Source organism: Megalobrama amblycephala, linkage group LG1, assembly GCF_018812025.1.
Source record: "Megalobrama amblycephala isolate DHTTF-2021 linkage group LG1, ASM1881202v1, whole genome shotgun sequence".
NCBI lineage: Eukaryota > Metazoa > Chordata > Actinopteri > Cypriniformes > Xenocyprididae > Megalobrama > Megalobrama amblycephala.
Window position 1 is genome coordinate 68380132 of NC_063044.1, and position 17952 is coordinate 68398083.

Sequence of the window (17952 nt, forward strand, 5' to 3'; positions counted from 1 at the left end):
CCAGCATCTATAGAATGATTTTGATCAGCATTTTATTGTTCATAGCAGAGGGCTCTCTCAACTTGGTCGCTAACTCACTTAGCTGGATTTGACTGATGGCGATTTGGCATGATCTTGGATTGTTCGGTTCTTCAACGCTAATCCTAGACTTGCTGTCATAGCAACAGGTCCGTAAGCTCAAACCATAATATAGACCAACAGTTTTACTCTTTGAGAGATTCATTCGTGAGGGAATAATTACTTAATAATTTTTATAGGAGTCTTACACACATGATGTACAGATGTCTATGCCGTACATGCATTTGTGCATTTGAACCACGACAGATAGCCTATTATGGGAGTGACTTGATGAAGCGCAGGAGACGCAGATATCTTGATCTTGACCCTTAAGAAACTTTAATTAATGCTGTCAAATATGCTTCAAAGGTAAATTAGTTGCTATTTACAACATTGAAATAAAAAATTGCCTGTACAAATACTGGAAATTTTGAATATAGCCTAAATAATTGGGTAATCATGTAAAAAAAAAAAAATAGTGCACATTTCATTTATCTATAATAACATTTATGTTGTTCTTCTGTCATTTATTCGCTTGGCTGTTTCCTTATAAATGTCTAGAAATTCGTCAAGTTTTTCGTCAGGTGTCTTTTCTCATTCTATGATGTCATTACGTTGTCGTCTTGACTCCAGCCAATCACTGCATTGCTGATCGTGGTTTCGTGTATCGATGCATCTGCCCTTTTCATGGAACACGAGAACACGCAGTCATCTTAGACAACTTAATCCAGATATTTTAATCCAATCTGCAAATTCGTTTGAAGAACCAAATTAGCCAGAGTTCAGTTATCACGATTAGAAGATCTGGCATCTGTCAAATCATCTCAGATTTATTAAGCGAGGTACGAAGAATATGCCCCTGTAAATTGACAATAAAGCTCATTTCACTGGTGTCAACATTTCGTACTTTCAACTGTTTTTCTTATTTGCAAGAAGTGACATTACATTACTTGTATTATTTTCTTTAGTTCTTGATATATGTCTTTATTTAAATGAAGAAGCAGTATAACGTTAGGATTAGCAATAAAAATTATGTATGAAATAGCATCGGTTACTTTACCATGAATAGACAGACATGCAAATGCTTAGAAGTGCCAATTATTAAAACAAACCCTAACTGATTTATTTTTGATTTTAACAAATCAGCTCCTCCCATCACAGTCACATCATCAGTAAAGCTCCTCCCACTACAATTCTCCAATAAATGCTGGAATATTCCCATCAGATGAGCATCAGAGCATCAGGAGGAGCTGAAATCTGCAAAGACTGAGTTTATTAAAGAGGACAGTGAGAACATGAGTGATCCAGAACCCTGCAGAATGAAACACACTGAAGATACTGAAGAACAAAGAGGTTGGTGTTTATTATTCATTCATTCATGATGCTGAACAACATTCATGTTAGAAAAGATTCAAGAACTTCTGCACATTTAGATAACAGAAACAGTCAAACTGAAATGAGTACAAATGTTTGTTTTCAACAAATGGTCAGTAAAGGGAGGTTTGAGGAACTTTCATATTAATTGTCAACATCAGGTCAAACAAAATATTATTTTAACCTGCTGGAGAATGTTGGCGCACTAATTTGTTCTTTGTTCACATTAGTTCGTTTAGTTAGTTTTAATTTAAAAGATACATACATCTTTAAAAATAACTCAAGCTTCAGTATTTGATTCCTGTTTTAGTCTGAAAATCATATAGTGACAGTAATGTCTTGAAAGTTATGAAAATGAAACACCAAGTGAGTCGATATTTTAATATGTATATTATGAACCTCAGCTGCACTAAGAAAAAACTGACGGTCTTCATGAAAGTGATCGACTAAATAATGTCCCTCGTGGCTTTTAGTTAATTTGGAGAAATATCAATATATTCTTATTTGTTTCGTCAAATTTCGAAAGGAGTAATATTCAATTTTTACCCTTAAATGTGGCGATGTTTGTGTTTTGGAGCACTAAACACTCTCGTGCACTGGAAGCTAGAGGGCACCCTCGAGCAGAAAGTGCAAGAGTGAGACTTTTATATATGACAGAAGTGCTCATGATATCCACCGATAATAACATGCAGAGAGAGATTATCTGTGTTCTTCAAGCCATGCCAGGTAGAGTATATTAGAGTATTTTTAGTATAATAGTGTATATAACACAATGCTAATCGACATAGCCTGTATCACTGTGCAGAATAGGCATACTATAAAGCCAAACAAACAAAGAGGCTAATGTATTTTTATATCATCTATTTTTTTTTTTTGAAGCCACGTCAGATCACAGACGATTGTTTAAAACACTCGACCTGCGTTACAATGAGTTTGGAGCAAAAACATGGTTTTAATCTCATAAATTGTCGTGTTTTGATGGAGTGCTAACATGCTAGCTAGCCCTTATGCAGCTGTTTGAATAGTAAAGCTCATTTGAATGCTTGAAAGGAGATGAAGTGAGAAGAAACAAAAACACAGAGTCATTAGTAATTACAATAATGACAAAAGAATTATAATTAGAGCCATAACCAAACCGGAGAGCTGTGAATGTGTGCAGGAGAGACTGAAACTGAATGGGGCAGTTTGCACCACAAAACAATAGAGACACTGAATGAATATCAGTTAGCATTTTATAGTTTAGAGTTTTAGATTTGATTTGAAATAGAACATGGCTGCAGTGTATTTATTGTTAGCTAAACAACAGCTAAATTATCACACTGTACTTATCAAAATAAATCTCTTATACCTTTTTTAATTTGCAAGATATTTACACTTTCTTTGATATAATTATTTAAACTCACCCCACAAACTAAAATACACATACTTTTGAGCTTTACATTTCTAATAATTATGACAATAATTCTGACTATATGCAGGTTAACAGATTAACTTACATTTATTTTATATATGGTTCACATTTTGCAGCATTACCAGGATTTTAGACATTATATAGTTTAAAGCATTATTATATTTTAGGCCCAGATGCTGTTACTTTGGGTGCCACAATTTTTAATAAATACTCTGTTTTTAAAAGGAGGAAAATCATGTCAGAAGTTACAGGGTTAAGTGAAAAATGTAGGACACAAACTATATCACAATATCTTATTTTAACCCCTGCATTGTGATATGCATCACCAGTATCTTGGCAATACATAGTTGAAGGAACCCAACCTTGTTAAACTTAAATATATTTGATTCTTCTTAGTCTACTAATGTGTTCCCTGCAACTGAAGTATTCTGTCTAGAGCGCACGAGCATGAGCTTGTATTTTAGGTTTGTATTTTAGCTGTGTTGCTTTGACATTGTGGAAAATTGAATGATAGAAACAAAATGTATTTGCCTTTACATGTTATTATCAATCTAAATGAATCTACTGCGAAATATAAAGCTTGTTAAACCTCAAACATGAGCGTGGACAGCGTGTTCTTTATTTATTACAGTTTGTTCATTTATTTGTCATTCTTGTTTTATTTAAATAGGCTACCCTTAACTGTGTCAGTAATTACTGTGCTGCTAATTCCTGATTTGGGAGTGATTTGTTTGTCAGAAAAATGTTACACTACCTTATTAGGCTTTGGGGTCTGAGGATTTTTGGGGACCTGGAGAAGTGTCATTACACTGTATTCAGCAGGAACTAGGCTACCATAATATGTGAGGAACATGTATGTACATGTTTGTGTTTTTGAAGGAATAATGTTTATGCGTGGTTATTGAAAAAACATGTTCACAAGACTTCTAGCTATTGGAGGTTGTAGACTAGAGTTTTTGCTTCAAAAAGATAAATTTATCCTGCCTACTCGTTCATGTAAAAAATATTTTGATTTAGATTTTGTAAGACACTTTTTGTCAAGAAACACAGTATGCATGAAGGTGTGAATCTTGATGAATAATGATGTGATTCACACATGAGAAGACAAAAGATCTGCATAATGAGCCGCATAATGAGCTGTATAATGAGCTGCATAATGAGGCCTTTCAGTCAGGTAGGCTGAGAAAAAACCCTCTGTGATCATGCTGATAATAGGATTAATGTCCACCCTTGACAAAAAAAACAAAACAAAAAAACATGATTTTTGTGATATCATGCATGCATGTATTATTGCACATCATGTAAAGAAAATTTTGTATAGGCCTATGTTAAACGCATTGCCATTATAATGTTTTTAAAAGAAGTCTCAAGTCTCTAACCAAATAATGGTTTTCTGTTTTAATATACTTTAAAATATAATGTATTTCTGTGATGCAAAGTGTCTGAACATTCCTACCTCTATGGCATTTCATATAGGCTACTATATTTGTTATATTATATAGTAGGGCTGGGCGATATCGCATGCAATTGTCACGCGCATTTCGTCAGTAAAGCCGGTTCCCTGATTGCCGCTAAATCGCCATCACCTGCTTTCAAATGGTGCGGCATTTAATAGACAGAACCGTAGATCACTGAAAAGCCACGCAATATCGCGTTCATTATCGAAGGCGATTCATATGCGATATGAACGCGATATTGCGTGGCTTTTCAGTGATCTACGGTTCTGTCTATTAAATGCTGCACCATTTGAAAGCAGGTGATGGCCATTTAGCGGTAATCAGGGAACCGGCTTTACTGACGAAATGCGCGTGACAATCGCATGCGATATATCGCCCAGCCCTATTATATAGCCTGTTAATGTGCATTTGACAAACTATACATCATTAAGAAGATCTAAGACTCAAGCTTCACATTTTGACTCTTAAAATCTTATATTGACCGTAATTTCTTAATATACTTAAGACTTATGGCTTTATGTAATCTTAAAAGTGTCTAATGTGAGTTTGAACATCATTCTGTGTTCACAGCTTTTTAGCTGTAATGAAAACATCACTGTCTAATTAGGTTGCTAACACTGTCTCACAGGTTGCTTGTTGCTGGAATCTTATCACATCACGTCTGGTTAGGACATGGTGTTACTCGTTCTCTCTGCTCAAGATTATAGCCACGCCCCCCAATTCTGATTGGTTACGCGATTGTTGTTGGTGTCGGTGGACTAACTTCTAAACAGTGATTTTCAAAATCTACTTACTCCACCTTGAAGTTCTCACTACAGAAACATGAAATTTGTCAATAATGTTTTAAAAATAACAATTGAATATCTTTGATCCTCATTCATAGAAAGTGTTAGGGACATTTCTTAACATTGATTAATTTATAAAAAGGCATCAAAGTAATGATAATATTTTGTAGCGGTTGTCTAGTTTCTGCTATTACATCAGGGCTCACTTTTATGTATATTTCTCTCTTATAATTATTTTAGTAATTATTTTTTCTTCCATTTTAGATATGATTAAAGAGGAGGAGGAGAGTGAAGAACTGAGTGAAGTGGAGGAGAAACATCATGTCAAACCTGGAGAAAAACCAGCCTGCAATCAGAGTGGAAACAGCTTCACAACCAAACAACATCTTGAGCTTCACATGAGAATTCATACTGGTGAGAAGCTGTTCACATGTGATCAGTGTGGAAAGAGCTTTTTATTTTTGGTTAAGCTGTGTTGCTTTGACATTGTGGTAAATAGAATAATAGAAACACAATTTATTAGCCTTTTTACTAGAGATGCACCGATTGATTGGCCAGGGATCGGAATCGGCTGATTTCCCTCATAATCGGCTGATCAGTCTCACTTCTTACAGATTCCGAGCCGATCCATTTTGTTACCAGCGGCACAGGCAGTAACGTCAGCTGCACGTTCTTGCTCTCTTCTCTGTCACGGTAAAGTGACGCACACCTGGGCGCCTCCTCTCTCTCATTCGCTAGTCACTATAATAGTGCTTGTATTGCGCATAATTTTAGTTATTCCCGCAGGTTGCGCGCTCACACCAAACAGCTCTTTTACTTGCGTATTTTTTTTATGAGAATATAATTTGCATTGAAGAAAAGTAAAGTAGATTTGCATATGTTGTCAATTATAGTTCTTAAAAAGAAAATCGGAATCTGCAAAAATCGGTATTGGCAGATCACACTAACAAAAAAACAGAAATCGGAATTAGCCAAGTAAATTGCAATCAGTGCATCTCTACTTTTTACCCATTATTATCAATCTAAACTTATATACTGCAAAATATAGGAGCTTGTTAAAGGTGCCCTAGAATGCTTTTTCACAAGATGTAATATAAGTCTAAGGTGTCTCCTGAATGTGTCTGTGAGGTTTCAGCTCAAAATACCCCATAGAGTTTTTTAAATACTTTTTTTAACTGCCTATTTTGGGGCATCATTAACTATGCACTGATTCAGGCTGTGTGCGGCCCCTTTAAATGCTCGCGCTTCCTGCCACACAAGCTCTCGACTATATTACAGCGCATTTACAAAGTTCACACAGCTAATATAACCCTCAAATGGATCTTTACAAGATGTCCGTCATGCATGATGTATGCATGCTTCGAATTATGTGAGTAAAGTATTTATTTGGATGTTTACATTTACATTCTGAATGAGTTTGAGGCTATGCTCTGTGGCTAACGGCTAATGCTACACTGTTGGAGAGATTTATAAAGAATGAAGTTGTTTTTATGAATTATACAGAATGCAAGTGTTTAATAATGAAAATAGCGATGGCTCTTGTCTCCGTGAATACAGTAAGAAACGATGGTAATTTTAACCACATTTAACAGTACATTAGCAACATGCTAACGAAACATTTAGAAAGACAATTTACAAATATCACTAAAAATATCATGATATCATAGATCATGTCAGTTATTATTGCTCCATCTGCCATTTTTCGCTGTTGTTCTTGCTTGCTTACCTAGTCTGATGATTCAGCTGTGCAGATCCAGACGTTAATACTGCCTTGTCTGCCTGGAACATGGGCTGGCATATATGCAAAAATTGGGGTCATACATCAGTGTTTCCCATACATTGACTAGACTGTGGCAGCCCGCCACATTCTAATTTGTCCCGCCACAGTCTCAAAATGAAACGGAAATCAGGTTTGTCGCGATATTTAAATTGCAGTCTGATAATTGCGCTCTTTTGTATGGCAAAAGTGGGAGTCATAGAGCAAAATAAGTAGACTAGCACCAATTAAATTATTATGCACTATATTCAAAGTCATCTGAAGCCACTCCATAGCTTCATGTGAGGGACAGAAGGATATGTACATCGTTAAGTTCACAGTCAGAAACTTGTCTTCCCTCCGCTGCAGCTGTTAATCATTCAGCACTCAAACAGCGCGGCGCGTTCGGTAACGACAGTCAGCACGGTAAAACTCTCCAATATGATATATTCCTATTATAATACTTGATATGTAGATAAAGGGCTGTGGATTTGGATAAAATGACTTTATCTTGCTGGAGTTTATTGCTGTTTCTGAACGATGTCATCATATTGGCTACAGGGTGTCTGTTAGATCGCACAACACAAGGACTATGAATTGGCGTCACACGCACTATAACTGTAATTTAAAAAAGTGAGAAGAAACATATGATTAATAAACTGTTAGATGCAGTCAGATATACACAGGGATTATTTTTGTACCGTGGCGTGAACTTTTCAATGCGCTGCGTAACTGCGCGCTCTGACTCGATATTGCTTCAAGCACATCATTCTGCACCCGGGATGCGCATTAGCGTTTTTTTTTGCTGCTGTTTTGAAGCGTTTCATATTATCATGCTTTTGCACACTGAAAGATTATTAATAGCCTATTATGTTCTGTCGTATCTATCATATCTTGTTGCCCCATTAAAAAGCTGCACAATACATTTAAAATAAGCGTCTTTTATTAATATATATTAATATAAATACATATAATTATTATTTATAATAATTGTTTTTTCATTTCATAAGAATACAAATAGTAATGACTAATGTGACCTACCATCACCAATAAATAAATTACTTTTAGAGCACAAAATTGTTTACAAGAGAACAAATTTCTTCATTGATCTAGTCACTTAATTTTGCTCTCAGAATGCACCAGATTTATGCATTTAAATTTAAAAATGTGCAAAATTCTCTGTGAACCGATGTCCACCCACCACAGTCTCACAAAATCCTGTGGGAAACACTGTACATATTAATGATCCCGACTGTTACGTAACAGTCGGTGTTATGTTGAGATCCGCAAGTTTTCCGGAGGTCTTTTAAGCAAATGAGATTTATATAAGAAGGAGGAAACAATGGTGTTTGAAACTCAGTGTATGTCATTTCCATGTACTGAACTCTTGTTATTCAGCTATGCCAAGGTAAATTCAATTTTTAATTCTAGGTCAACTGAGTATTGTCCTAACCAGCCGCGGCACGCAAATTTTAGAAACGGTTTCTATTTCTCTGCACATCGTGGCTGGAATAACACAAATTATGGCAATGATAATATCAGGTACTGTTTAAAGGTTAGTTGTCAAAATTACCACTAGTAGACAGAGCTGGATATCCTAATCCACATAAAGCTTGTCCCATGTTCTGTATCGTCTTTTCATCAGATTCAATACAAATTATCAGCTTGTCAAAATTTTTCATTTCACTTAACCCATCTGTAATGATAAAACACTCATTCCAGAGGTTAATTACATATGCACACACTGAAGACAGAATATTTCTACAAATTAACACATAGGAAACATAAGGTATAGTTGCATTCACACTCATACTAGACACACGTGACTATGAACTGCTCATTTTCAATGTTTGCTTTTGTTGTTAATAGGGCTGGGCGATAAAACGATAACGATATGTATTGCGATAGACACGTGATCGATATCAATAAAAAATGTGTTCGATAAAACGTTCGATATTTTTTTATTCTTCGTCGGAAGAAAACAGAGGTTGCGAAGCAAGTTTGTTTGCATTAACAAAGGCACTCGTTCTCTGGTAACCTAGCAATGTAGGGAGTGACACACTAACAGCCAATCATGTAACAGTAGCCTATCAATTTTGGTTTCGCCATATCGTTGTCTCGTGCTGGATTCTTCTTCAGTAACTGGCGACTGATAAGCAGAAAATGAGTGCAGCAGTGAGAGAGCAAATTGTAAATAAAAGAGGAAACATGTTCATTGTGACTTTAGACTAGGGTGACCACCTGACTATTGATCTGTTGCAGGACAGTAGATGTGATTTTGCGGGACACATAAGACACATACATTTACAACTATTACGCTATGTAAATATTGATTTATATTTGTTGGCATATGCGCCGAATAATGTTTCTGCCGGTGGGTGCCCACACTATAATGTTGCGCTTATGGCAACATTAAATCCTGGAGAGAAGACCATTCTAGATTCATGGCTGCACATGCAAGAGGACAAAAGTTTGAGCGCGCAGTTGTGATATCTGAGCGAGAGAGCGCGCGCGTCCAGTTTTGTGCAAGGGAATCTCCCTGTGAGTGCCCAAAATGCGGGACGGGTGGTCACCCTACTTTAGACTTATGTTTACATTTAAATTATTTGAGTTTTCCAATGGTTGTTGACATTTCTGTCTTAACTGAGGGTATTATGATCAGAGGAAGGTTACAGGATTAGTTCACTTTTAAATAAACTTTTGCTTATAATTTACTCACCCCCATGTCATCCAAGATGTCCATGTCCTTCTTTCTTCAGTTGAAAAGAAATTAAGGTTTTTGATGAAAACATTTTTCTCCATACAGTGGGCTTGAATGGGCACCAGACGGTTCAAGGTCCTAATGACAGTTTCAGTGCAGCTACAAAAGGCTTTAAACAATACCAGACGAGGAATAAGGGTATTATCTAGCGAAACGATCAGTCATTTTAAAAAAATTAAAAAAAAAGTTTAAGTTTTATAAGCACAAATGTTCTCCTTGCTCTGTTCTCGGATGAGCGTTCGTGACGTCACGTAATACACAATTACGTTGATTAGGTCACGCTTGACATAGGCGGAAGTACAGATTCGGTGTTTACAACTTGAACGTGCAAATACTAACCCTGTGTCTTGATCAGCTCCCTAGTTCCCTAGGTCGTGAATCAGTATGAAAGTGAATGTGGCTGATTCCCTGATCAGTGCCCTGACTACTGAACTAGGGAGCTGATTGAGACACATGCCGTTTACAAAAAAAAGGTAAAACAACTAATGGTTCTTCCATCCTGTGTTGTCAGTACCACCAGACAGTCATACCCATCTCCATCAGAACAAAAACACCTCTAAAGGGGGTCGCACACCGGACGCGCACATTATATACGCGCAAGCTCAATTTTGACTCGACTCCTGATAGAAGAGCTGCACAATGGGAGTGTTTTACGTCAACAGGGAAACGTTACATATGCTTTAATATTTTGCACTGAGGTTAGTGTACATGGAAAAATGGCACAACAAAGCAAAAGGTAAGAAAAGGCTATGTTTATTTTACATTTTTAGACTTTATTCAAGCTGTTAAACTAAGAATGTAAAACTGATGTATCTTGCAGCACAGGGTGAAGTCAGTATGTACATTAACGACAATTTGAGAGAAATATAATATACATTTAATGTAAACAATGTATATGGCGCTCTGTGGCGCAGCAGGATTTTGAACAACTTCCTGGGCGCCGCAGACAGGCACCGAATGTCGCCGCCGGTGTGTGTACACTCATAGGAAACAATGCGTTCGAATTTTAAAGACGTGGCTCTGCGCTGAGCTTCGCGTCCAGTGTGCGACCCCCTTAAAACGCTGTTGCTCAGTAACGGTGGAAATTTTGTCCGGTAATGCAGCGAGATGGAAACAGGGACTCACCGACTGATTCTAATGGCGGGATTGAAATGGTCCAGTCGTGGCAGCATCTAGATTCTTCCTCTGTTGGCAATGGTTGGCATTTGCCACGTGCACCACCACGTCTCGTTAGATCTTCGTCTGCCCGATGCTGGAGAGGTGTGTGTCGCCGCAGCAGTCTCTTCCATCTGCCTAATTTCTTCCTCTGTGTATTCCGGTTCAAAAGGTAGGGCAGGCGAAAAACTCATCTTCTCCTTGTCCGACATTGTTGTTTTACCTTTTTTTGTAAACGGCGTTTGACTTAGTATTTGCACGTTTAAGTTGTAAACACCGAATCTGTACTTCCGCCTATGTCAAGCGTGACCTTTTCAACGTAATTGCGTATTACGTGACGTCACGAACGCGCATCCAAGAACAGAGCAAGGAGAACATTTGTGCTTATAAAACGTAATTTTTTTTTTTTTTTTTTTTAAATAACTGATCGTTTCGCTAGATAAGACCCTTATTCCTCGTCTGGTATCGTTTAAAGCCTTTTGAAGCTGCACTGAAACTGTCATTAGGACCTTGAACCGTCTGGTGCCCATTCAAGCCCATTGTATGGAGAAAAATCCTGGAATGTTTTTATCAAAAACCTTAATTTCTTTTCGACTGAAGAAAGAAAGACATGAACATCTTGGATGACATGGGGGTGAGTAAATTATAAGCAAAAGTTCATTTAAAAGTGAACTAATCCTTTAAGTTTAAAATAAAAATGTTTAAATGTAATATATTTTTCTTTTGGTCCTTATTTTAAATGGGTCATAAAAAATATCAATAATTATCGATATCGACCGATATGAAACACTGATATCGTGATACAGTTTTCAGCCATATTGCCCAGCCCTAGTTGTTAAGTCTAAAAACTTATTTAACCTTCCCCATTTTTTCATGTAGTTTTTGCATGATCTCTTATCCAGTCTCAAAGCATATATGTTCATTTTAATTCATTTTTATGAAAGTCATCTGGGGTGTTTTGGTCCCTGTCTCATTGCTTTTTGTTTAAGCTTTAGCTGATAACAGACAGAGTATCCTTGGCTCTACCCCAGCAGTCACTCTCTCTTACGGCACAAATAATCTTTTCACCAGCCTCAAAAGACTATAACTTATACTTTGAACATTTTTAAAGTATCTTTAAGTTAAACACTGAATTCACTTAACTTTCTCTTGAATCTGCAAACGTGGTCTTCATCTTTAACCACCCATCATGCCTTGGAATTATCCTCTGCCATGTCTAATGACCTGCAGGAGTGAAACTATGATAGAGACACATTAGCTCAAAATCAACACAGCCTCATGAATTCAGACATTCATCATAGTGCTGAATCCTAAACTTCTATACAGTTCTTGCCAATAGGGCAACCAACATCATGTTAATAAATTTTGCTATGGTCTCCCCAGAAATTACGGACAATCACCCCATGGTCTCAGTCGGCTTTTGAAATCTCATTCCCATCAGCTCTTTATCAATAATCTTCTTCTCCTCAGGGTCTTGTCCCCTGGCATAGTTGCTTGTCACAATGAAAAACAAGCCATCTTAGGAATGCGGTTTCTGGTGAGTGGTATAGAGGAACATTTTTGGGTCAGACTGCTGTACGTTGTCACAGGTCATCCCCCCTTAATGATGCTGTTGGCCTCACAGACATCCGCTCCACTCTCATACCCATCTCACATAAACACCGCCCCATCAGGGTAGATACCCAGTGGCGGCGGCAACCCCCTGCCTTAGGTTGTCCTCTATCTGGCCAAAGAGGATCTTACCCATCATTGAGAAATCACCTTGTGCACACTGGTACATGCTCTTTCCCATCATGAAATCTTTGACAGTTTTCTTCAACAAAATCAGGTGTTTTCTGGAGCTTAGGGAAGTTGCATTCAAGAGCCACCAGAGCCATTGGACTGCCTAATAGTGTTAAAACTTGGAGACAGGTTAATGACAGCTGTATTTAATCACTAAAATCCATTAAACATCTTTAAAGCAGCAATATATCAGTACTGAGATTTTACACAGTGAACTTATTACAACTGTCCATTCAGAGTAGTGTTCTGCTACATCTGTAACCGGAGCCATCAGCCCTGCACATTGTGACAAAGATCAGACAAAAAAGTTACTGGTCATAGAAGAAATTCATCAAAATAGTCACTTCTATCATTCAAGGTCTGTATTACTAATTTCAAAGACCTCTTCATACTCATCAAGTTTTACTTTAACAAATTGCCAACTAATTGCCCTCTTCATGGCAATCATTCCTTTTAACATCTCTGTGTCCATGATTTTCAATTGAGACACTGTTCTTCACTGACTTTAAATGAGAGAGACTCTGAGGAATTCAGGACTGGTACACTGCCTTTTTAGAGCATTGAATAAACAATCGTGTTTATATTTGTCTTTTACTCACACATAGGGGAATTTAGAAATTACACATTTCCAATCAGCTCGAGTCTCTGTTACAACTGGCAGTCTCATTTTTGCCATTTAAACCCCCTTCATTTTGACCATCAAAAAACAAACATCTAGAAAGGTCCTAAATCATTTTAGTTATTTTACACTATGATAGCGGTGGCACTCATCACATAAAAAAAAAAAAAACATACTTAAAATATTTGTCCATAGTGAAACATTTTTAGAATTTTCATTTTCAAAACATTCATTTTTGCTGTTATATTTCTTTCCATTATAGCCACTTATCCCACATTCTTCTATCAAATAGTTAGTCTGCAGATGTAAACATATTATCAGTAAGTTACATTCCATCCTCCTTCTCTATATGACAATTATTCCTGCATTGGCCTTCTTTCCCTTCTGTCTGCTTACATTTCACACACACACCGCTTTCACACAACATCCCCACATCGCAATTCTCTTCAACTCATTCCCTTATGACCTTAAGTCTCCTTAATGTTCCTTCTCTCAGAAAAATCATAATACTGATTTTCCTACATCTAGCATGCATTTTTGGCCATACAATCTTCTCATTTAATAAAACCCCATATTTCCCCATATTGGCTCTCCCAAACTCTTGTGAATTTACCTTGTCGGTGCGCACCTAAATAATCTGTTGGACGTTTTCTACAGACCTGACTTTTCACCTAAAATTGGACCGGTTGAGCTTCCACTCCATTGCGCTGACCCTGTTATGCAACTTAAGATGTCTAAACTGTCACACAGCCTCAGTTTCAGGCTTCCACTGAACCCACAAATTTTATGTAGTCCCCTGACTACAGTTGGATTCCCCAGAAATTTGCTTTAGCTATGTGATGGAGCCTAGATTTCCTTTCCAGAAACCTCTCGTTTGGAAACGTCTTAACTGTGTCCTAACGTGATTCAATTTCCAGGAATGTTCACACAGCCTCAGTTTCAGGCTTTCCCTGAACCCACAAACTTTCTGTAGTCCCGACTACAGCTGGATTCCCCAGAAATTTGCTTTTGCTGTGTGACGCAGCTTAAATTTCCCTTCCAGAAATAACTGTTGCATTTGCCCACGTGATCTCAATTCCCCTTAGAAATCCCTTGACCACAACCACAAAGTCAGCCACCGTCCACTCTCGAGTCCAAAAGGCACATCCATGGAATCCCACTTCTGACACCAAATTGTTGTGGCAGAATATCAACCGACTCTACTGCATAAGATCTACTGCAATTGTTTTTCGAAAGTTTTTTTTTTTCTGTGTTTTCACCATATTAGGAACATGTCTACCAATTCAGTGATTTTCGACTTGCCACCCTAAGAATGAATACTTAAGCACTCCTGAGAAAAACAAAATCATTTAATCATGAGCATATAAGTAAAATCATATGGAAATTATACTGAAGCTCAAAATTTCCCCCACACACAAATAACTTCGACAGTATTTTTCAAAATCTACTTACTCCACCTTGAAGTTCTCAATACAGAAACATGAGATTTGTCAATAATGTTTTAAAAATAACAATTGATGATCAGTGACCATCATTCATAGAAAGTTCAGGGACATTACTTAACATTCATTCATTTATAAAAAGGCATCAAAGTGATGAAAATATTTTATAGCAGTTGTGTAGTTTCTGCTATTACATCAGGGCTCACTTTTATGTATATATGTATATTTCTCTCTTTGGATTATTTTGTTGTACTGAAAATGAAATTAATTCTGTTCTTCCATTTTAGATATGATTAAAGAGGAGGAGGAGAGTGAAGAACTGAGTGAAGTGGAGGAGAAACATCATGTCAAACCTGAAGAAAAACCTTTGAGTTGCTCAAAGACTAAAAATACGTTTTTAAAGAAAAGAAGAGCCAAGAAATCTACAACCTGCACTCAGTGTGGAAACAGTTTCATAACCAAACAACATCTTGAGCGTCACATGAGGATCCACACTAGAGAGAAGCCGTTCACATGTGAACAGTGTGGAAAGAGATTCACATCCAAACAAAATCTTGATGTTCACATGAGGATCCACACTGGAGAGAGACCATTCACATGTGATCAATGTGGAAAGAGTTTATTAACCAAACAGAGTCGTGATGTTCATATGAGGATCCACACTGGAGAGAGACCATTCACGTGTGATCAATGTGGAAAGAGCTTCACAACCAAACAAAGTCTTAATTTTCACATGAGAGTTCATACTGGTGAGAAGCCATTCACATGCGATCAGTGTGGAAAGAGAATGTCAAGCAATCGTGATCTTGAGATTCACATGAGGATCCACAATGGAGAGAAGCCGTATGTATGCAGTCAATGTGGAAACAGTTTCATAACCAAACGCAGACTTGATGTTCACTTCAGAGTTCATACTGGAGAGAAGCCATTCACATGTGACCAGTGTGGAAAGAGCCTCACAACCAGTCGTAATCTTGAGATTCACATGAGGATCCACACCGGAGAGAAACCATTCACATGTGATCAATGTGGCAAAACATTTATTGGGTCAATAAACCTGAAGAAACACCTGATTGTTCATACAAATGAGAAACCATATTCATGTTCTGTGTGTGGAAAGAGTTTTTCACGGCGGCATAGTTTAAAAAAACATCAGAAAATACACACTGATGTGAGAGAGTTCAAGTGCTTTGAGGGTGGGAAGACTTTTATTACAGGGAGTGATTTAAAAAAACACCAGAGAATTCACACTGGAGAAAAACCTTACAAGTGTTCACACTGTGATAAGAGATTCAGTTGTTCATCATCTATGAAAACACACGAGAGGTTCCACACTGGAGAAAATCTTTATAAGTGTTCACACTGTGACAAGAGATTCAGTTGTTCTTCATCTCTGAAAATACATGAGATGATCCACACTGGAGAAAAACCTTACAAGTGTTCACACTGTGACAAGAGATTCAGTGTGTCAGTATCTCTGAAAAGACATGAGATGATCCACACTGGAGAAAAACCTTACAAGTGTTCACACTGTGACAAGAGATTCAGTTGTTCATCATCTCTGAAAACACACGAGATGATCCACACTGGAGAAAAACTTTATAAGTGTTCACACTGTGACAAGAGATTCAGTTGTTCTTCATCTCTGAAAACACATGAGAGGATTCACACTGGAGAAAAACCTTACAAGTGTTCACACTGTGACAAGAGATTCACTGTGTCATCATCTCTGAAAACACACGAGAGGATCCACACTGGAGAAAAACTTTATAAGTGTTCACACTGTGACAAGAGATTCAATGTGTTAGCATCTCTGAAAAGACATGAGATGATCCACACAGGAGAAAAACCTTACAAGTGTTCACACTGTGACATGAGATTCAATGTGTCATCAAATTTGAGAACACATGAGAGAATTCACACTGAAGAAAAACCTTACAAGTGTTCACACTGTGACATGAGATTCAGTGTGTCATCAAATCTGAAAACACATGAGAGAATTCACACTGAAGAAAAACCTTACAAGTGTTCACACTGTGACATGAGATTCAGTGTGTCATCGTCTCTGAAAAGACATGAGAGGATCCACAGCAGAGAGAAGCCACATGTGTGTAAAACTGAAGAAACTGGAAAATAGGCTTTCTCTCTGAGAAAAACAAAAGAAATTAACATTTTAACTCCTTGCAAAATTTTAGCCCCACTAAGTCTCAAAGTTTGATTGTCTCTGTTTTTAAATAAAAGTATTTGATTAAATTTGTGCAAGTCATTGATTGAAATGCAGAAATATTGTAATATTGACTGATATCATATAAGATAAATATATATAGAGATACAATATTATCACTGCTGTAAAATGAGGAATTAGGTGGAAAAATAAAGCTTGAAGAATAGGTTCACAATTTCCCTAAAATCTGTATAAAATTTAAATAAACAAATCTTGACTAGCATATGATCCAGTTTAAGAATTTTAAATGATTTGTACATGAATCCCAGTTATTTTATACTAAAACATTCCCTACAAGTTGTATTTGTGCTCTTTAGTATGAAAGTGTCTGTAATGATTTGTATTTTGTATATGACATGTATTGAACTTATATGAAACACAGAAGGTAATTCTGGCCAATTTGAGTAAGGAAGATATATGGTTGCCGTATGAATCATACAGGGTTTTTTTTAATATGGGAGCACAGTAAAGGAAATACACACACACATACACAAAATACACCAACGTAGTAACCATGCTATTCACCAGTTACAGCATCTTGGATTATTCAGAATTTATTAGTGACAATGGATTTATAATATTCTTAAAAATAAAATTCAAGTTATTTATAATATTCAAGTTATAATAACTTGATAGAGCATCAGTTCCTCTATGACATGCTTAAGAAATTAGATTTGTTTTTCTTTTCTGCAGTTGTTAAAACTCTAAAATAAAAATAATAAAAATGGCAACAGTTCTATTAAGCTATCAAACAGTACTTCTAGATTTGATACTACATGAGGAATTGGGCAAGGGTCTCCTGTCTCTCCATGTCTCTTTTTATTAGTGAGTCAGCTTCTTTCCTCTCATATCAAATCAATTTTCTATGAAGGGTATCACAGTTGATGATAGAAAGATAAAAATAACCCAACTAGCCGATGACATTACACTGTTCATTCAAAATGAAAAAAATGAAGGTTTCTATATTGAATTATTCATTGAATTTTTAAGGGCATCTGGTGTATACTTGAATCTAGCTAATTGTTAGCTTATGGCCATCGAGGAATTTTCTTAAACATCTTATGGTATCCCCTTAAAAAATGAAGTTTAGTATTTAGGAATAACCATTACTGAAGATCAGCATAGGAGA

At 36.8% G+C, this 17952-nt stretch overlaps 1 protein-coding gene across 2 annotated transcripts; it reads left to right on the forward strand.

Moving 5' to 3' along the window:
- The first annotated feature begins 1012 nt into the window (after positions 1-1012).
- On the forward strand, positions 1013-16852 carry LOC125246452 (zinc finger protein 271-like). Of its 2 annotated transcripts, none has more exons than XM_048157423.1 (3): positions 1013-1410; positions 5349-5498; positions 14887-16852. In XM_048157423.1, the coding sequence occupies exons 1-3, from the start codon at positions 1353-1355 to the stop codon at positions 16734-16736; spliced, it is 2058 nt and encodes a 685-aa protein (XP_048013380.1). In that variant the 5' UTR covers positions 1013-1352; the 3' UTR covers positions 16737-16852. The 2 variants fall into 2 exon arrangements, with proteins under 2 accessions (XP_048013380.1, XP_048013369.1); XM_048157412.1 differs by lacking the exon at positions 1013-1410 and adding an exon at positions 2001-2157.
- The last annotated feature ends 1100 nt before the right edge of the window (positions 16853-17952 follow it).

What these genes read in the sequence shown, in the direction of transcription:
- LOC125246452 (XM_048157412.1), top strand. Translation starts at nt 2,082, where the DNA reads ATGACAGAAGTGCTCATGATATCCACCGATAATAACATGCAGAGAGAG. An exon ending in TGTTCTTCAAGCCATGCCAG is followed by an intron (nt 2,158 to 5,348) that starts GTAGAGTATATT and finishes CTTCCATTTTAG; the next exon opens with ATATGATTAAAGAGGAGGAG. An exon ending in TCACATGAGAATTCATACTG is followed by an intron (nt 5,499 to 14,886) that starts GTGAGAAGCTGT and finishes CTTCCATTTTAG; the next exon opens with ATATGATTAAAGAGGAGGAG.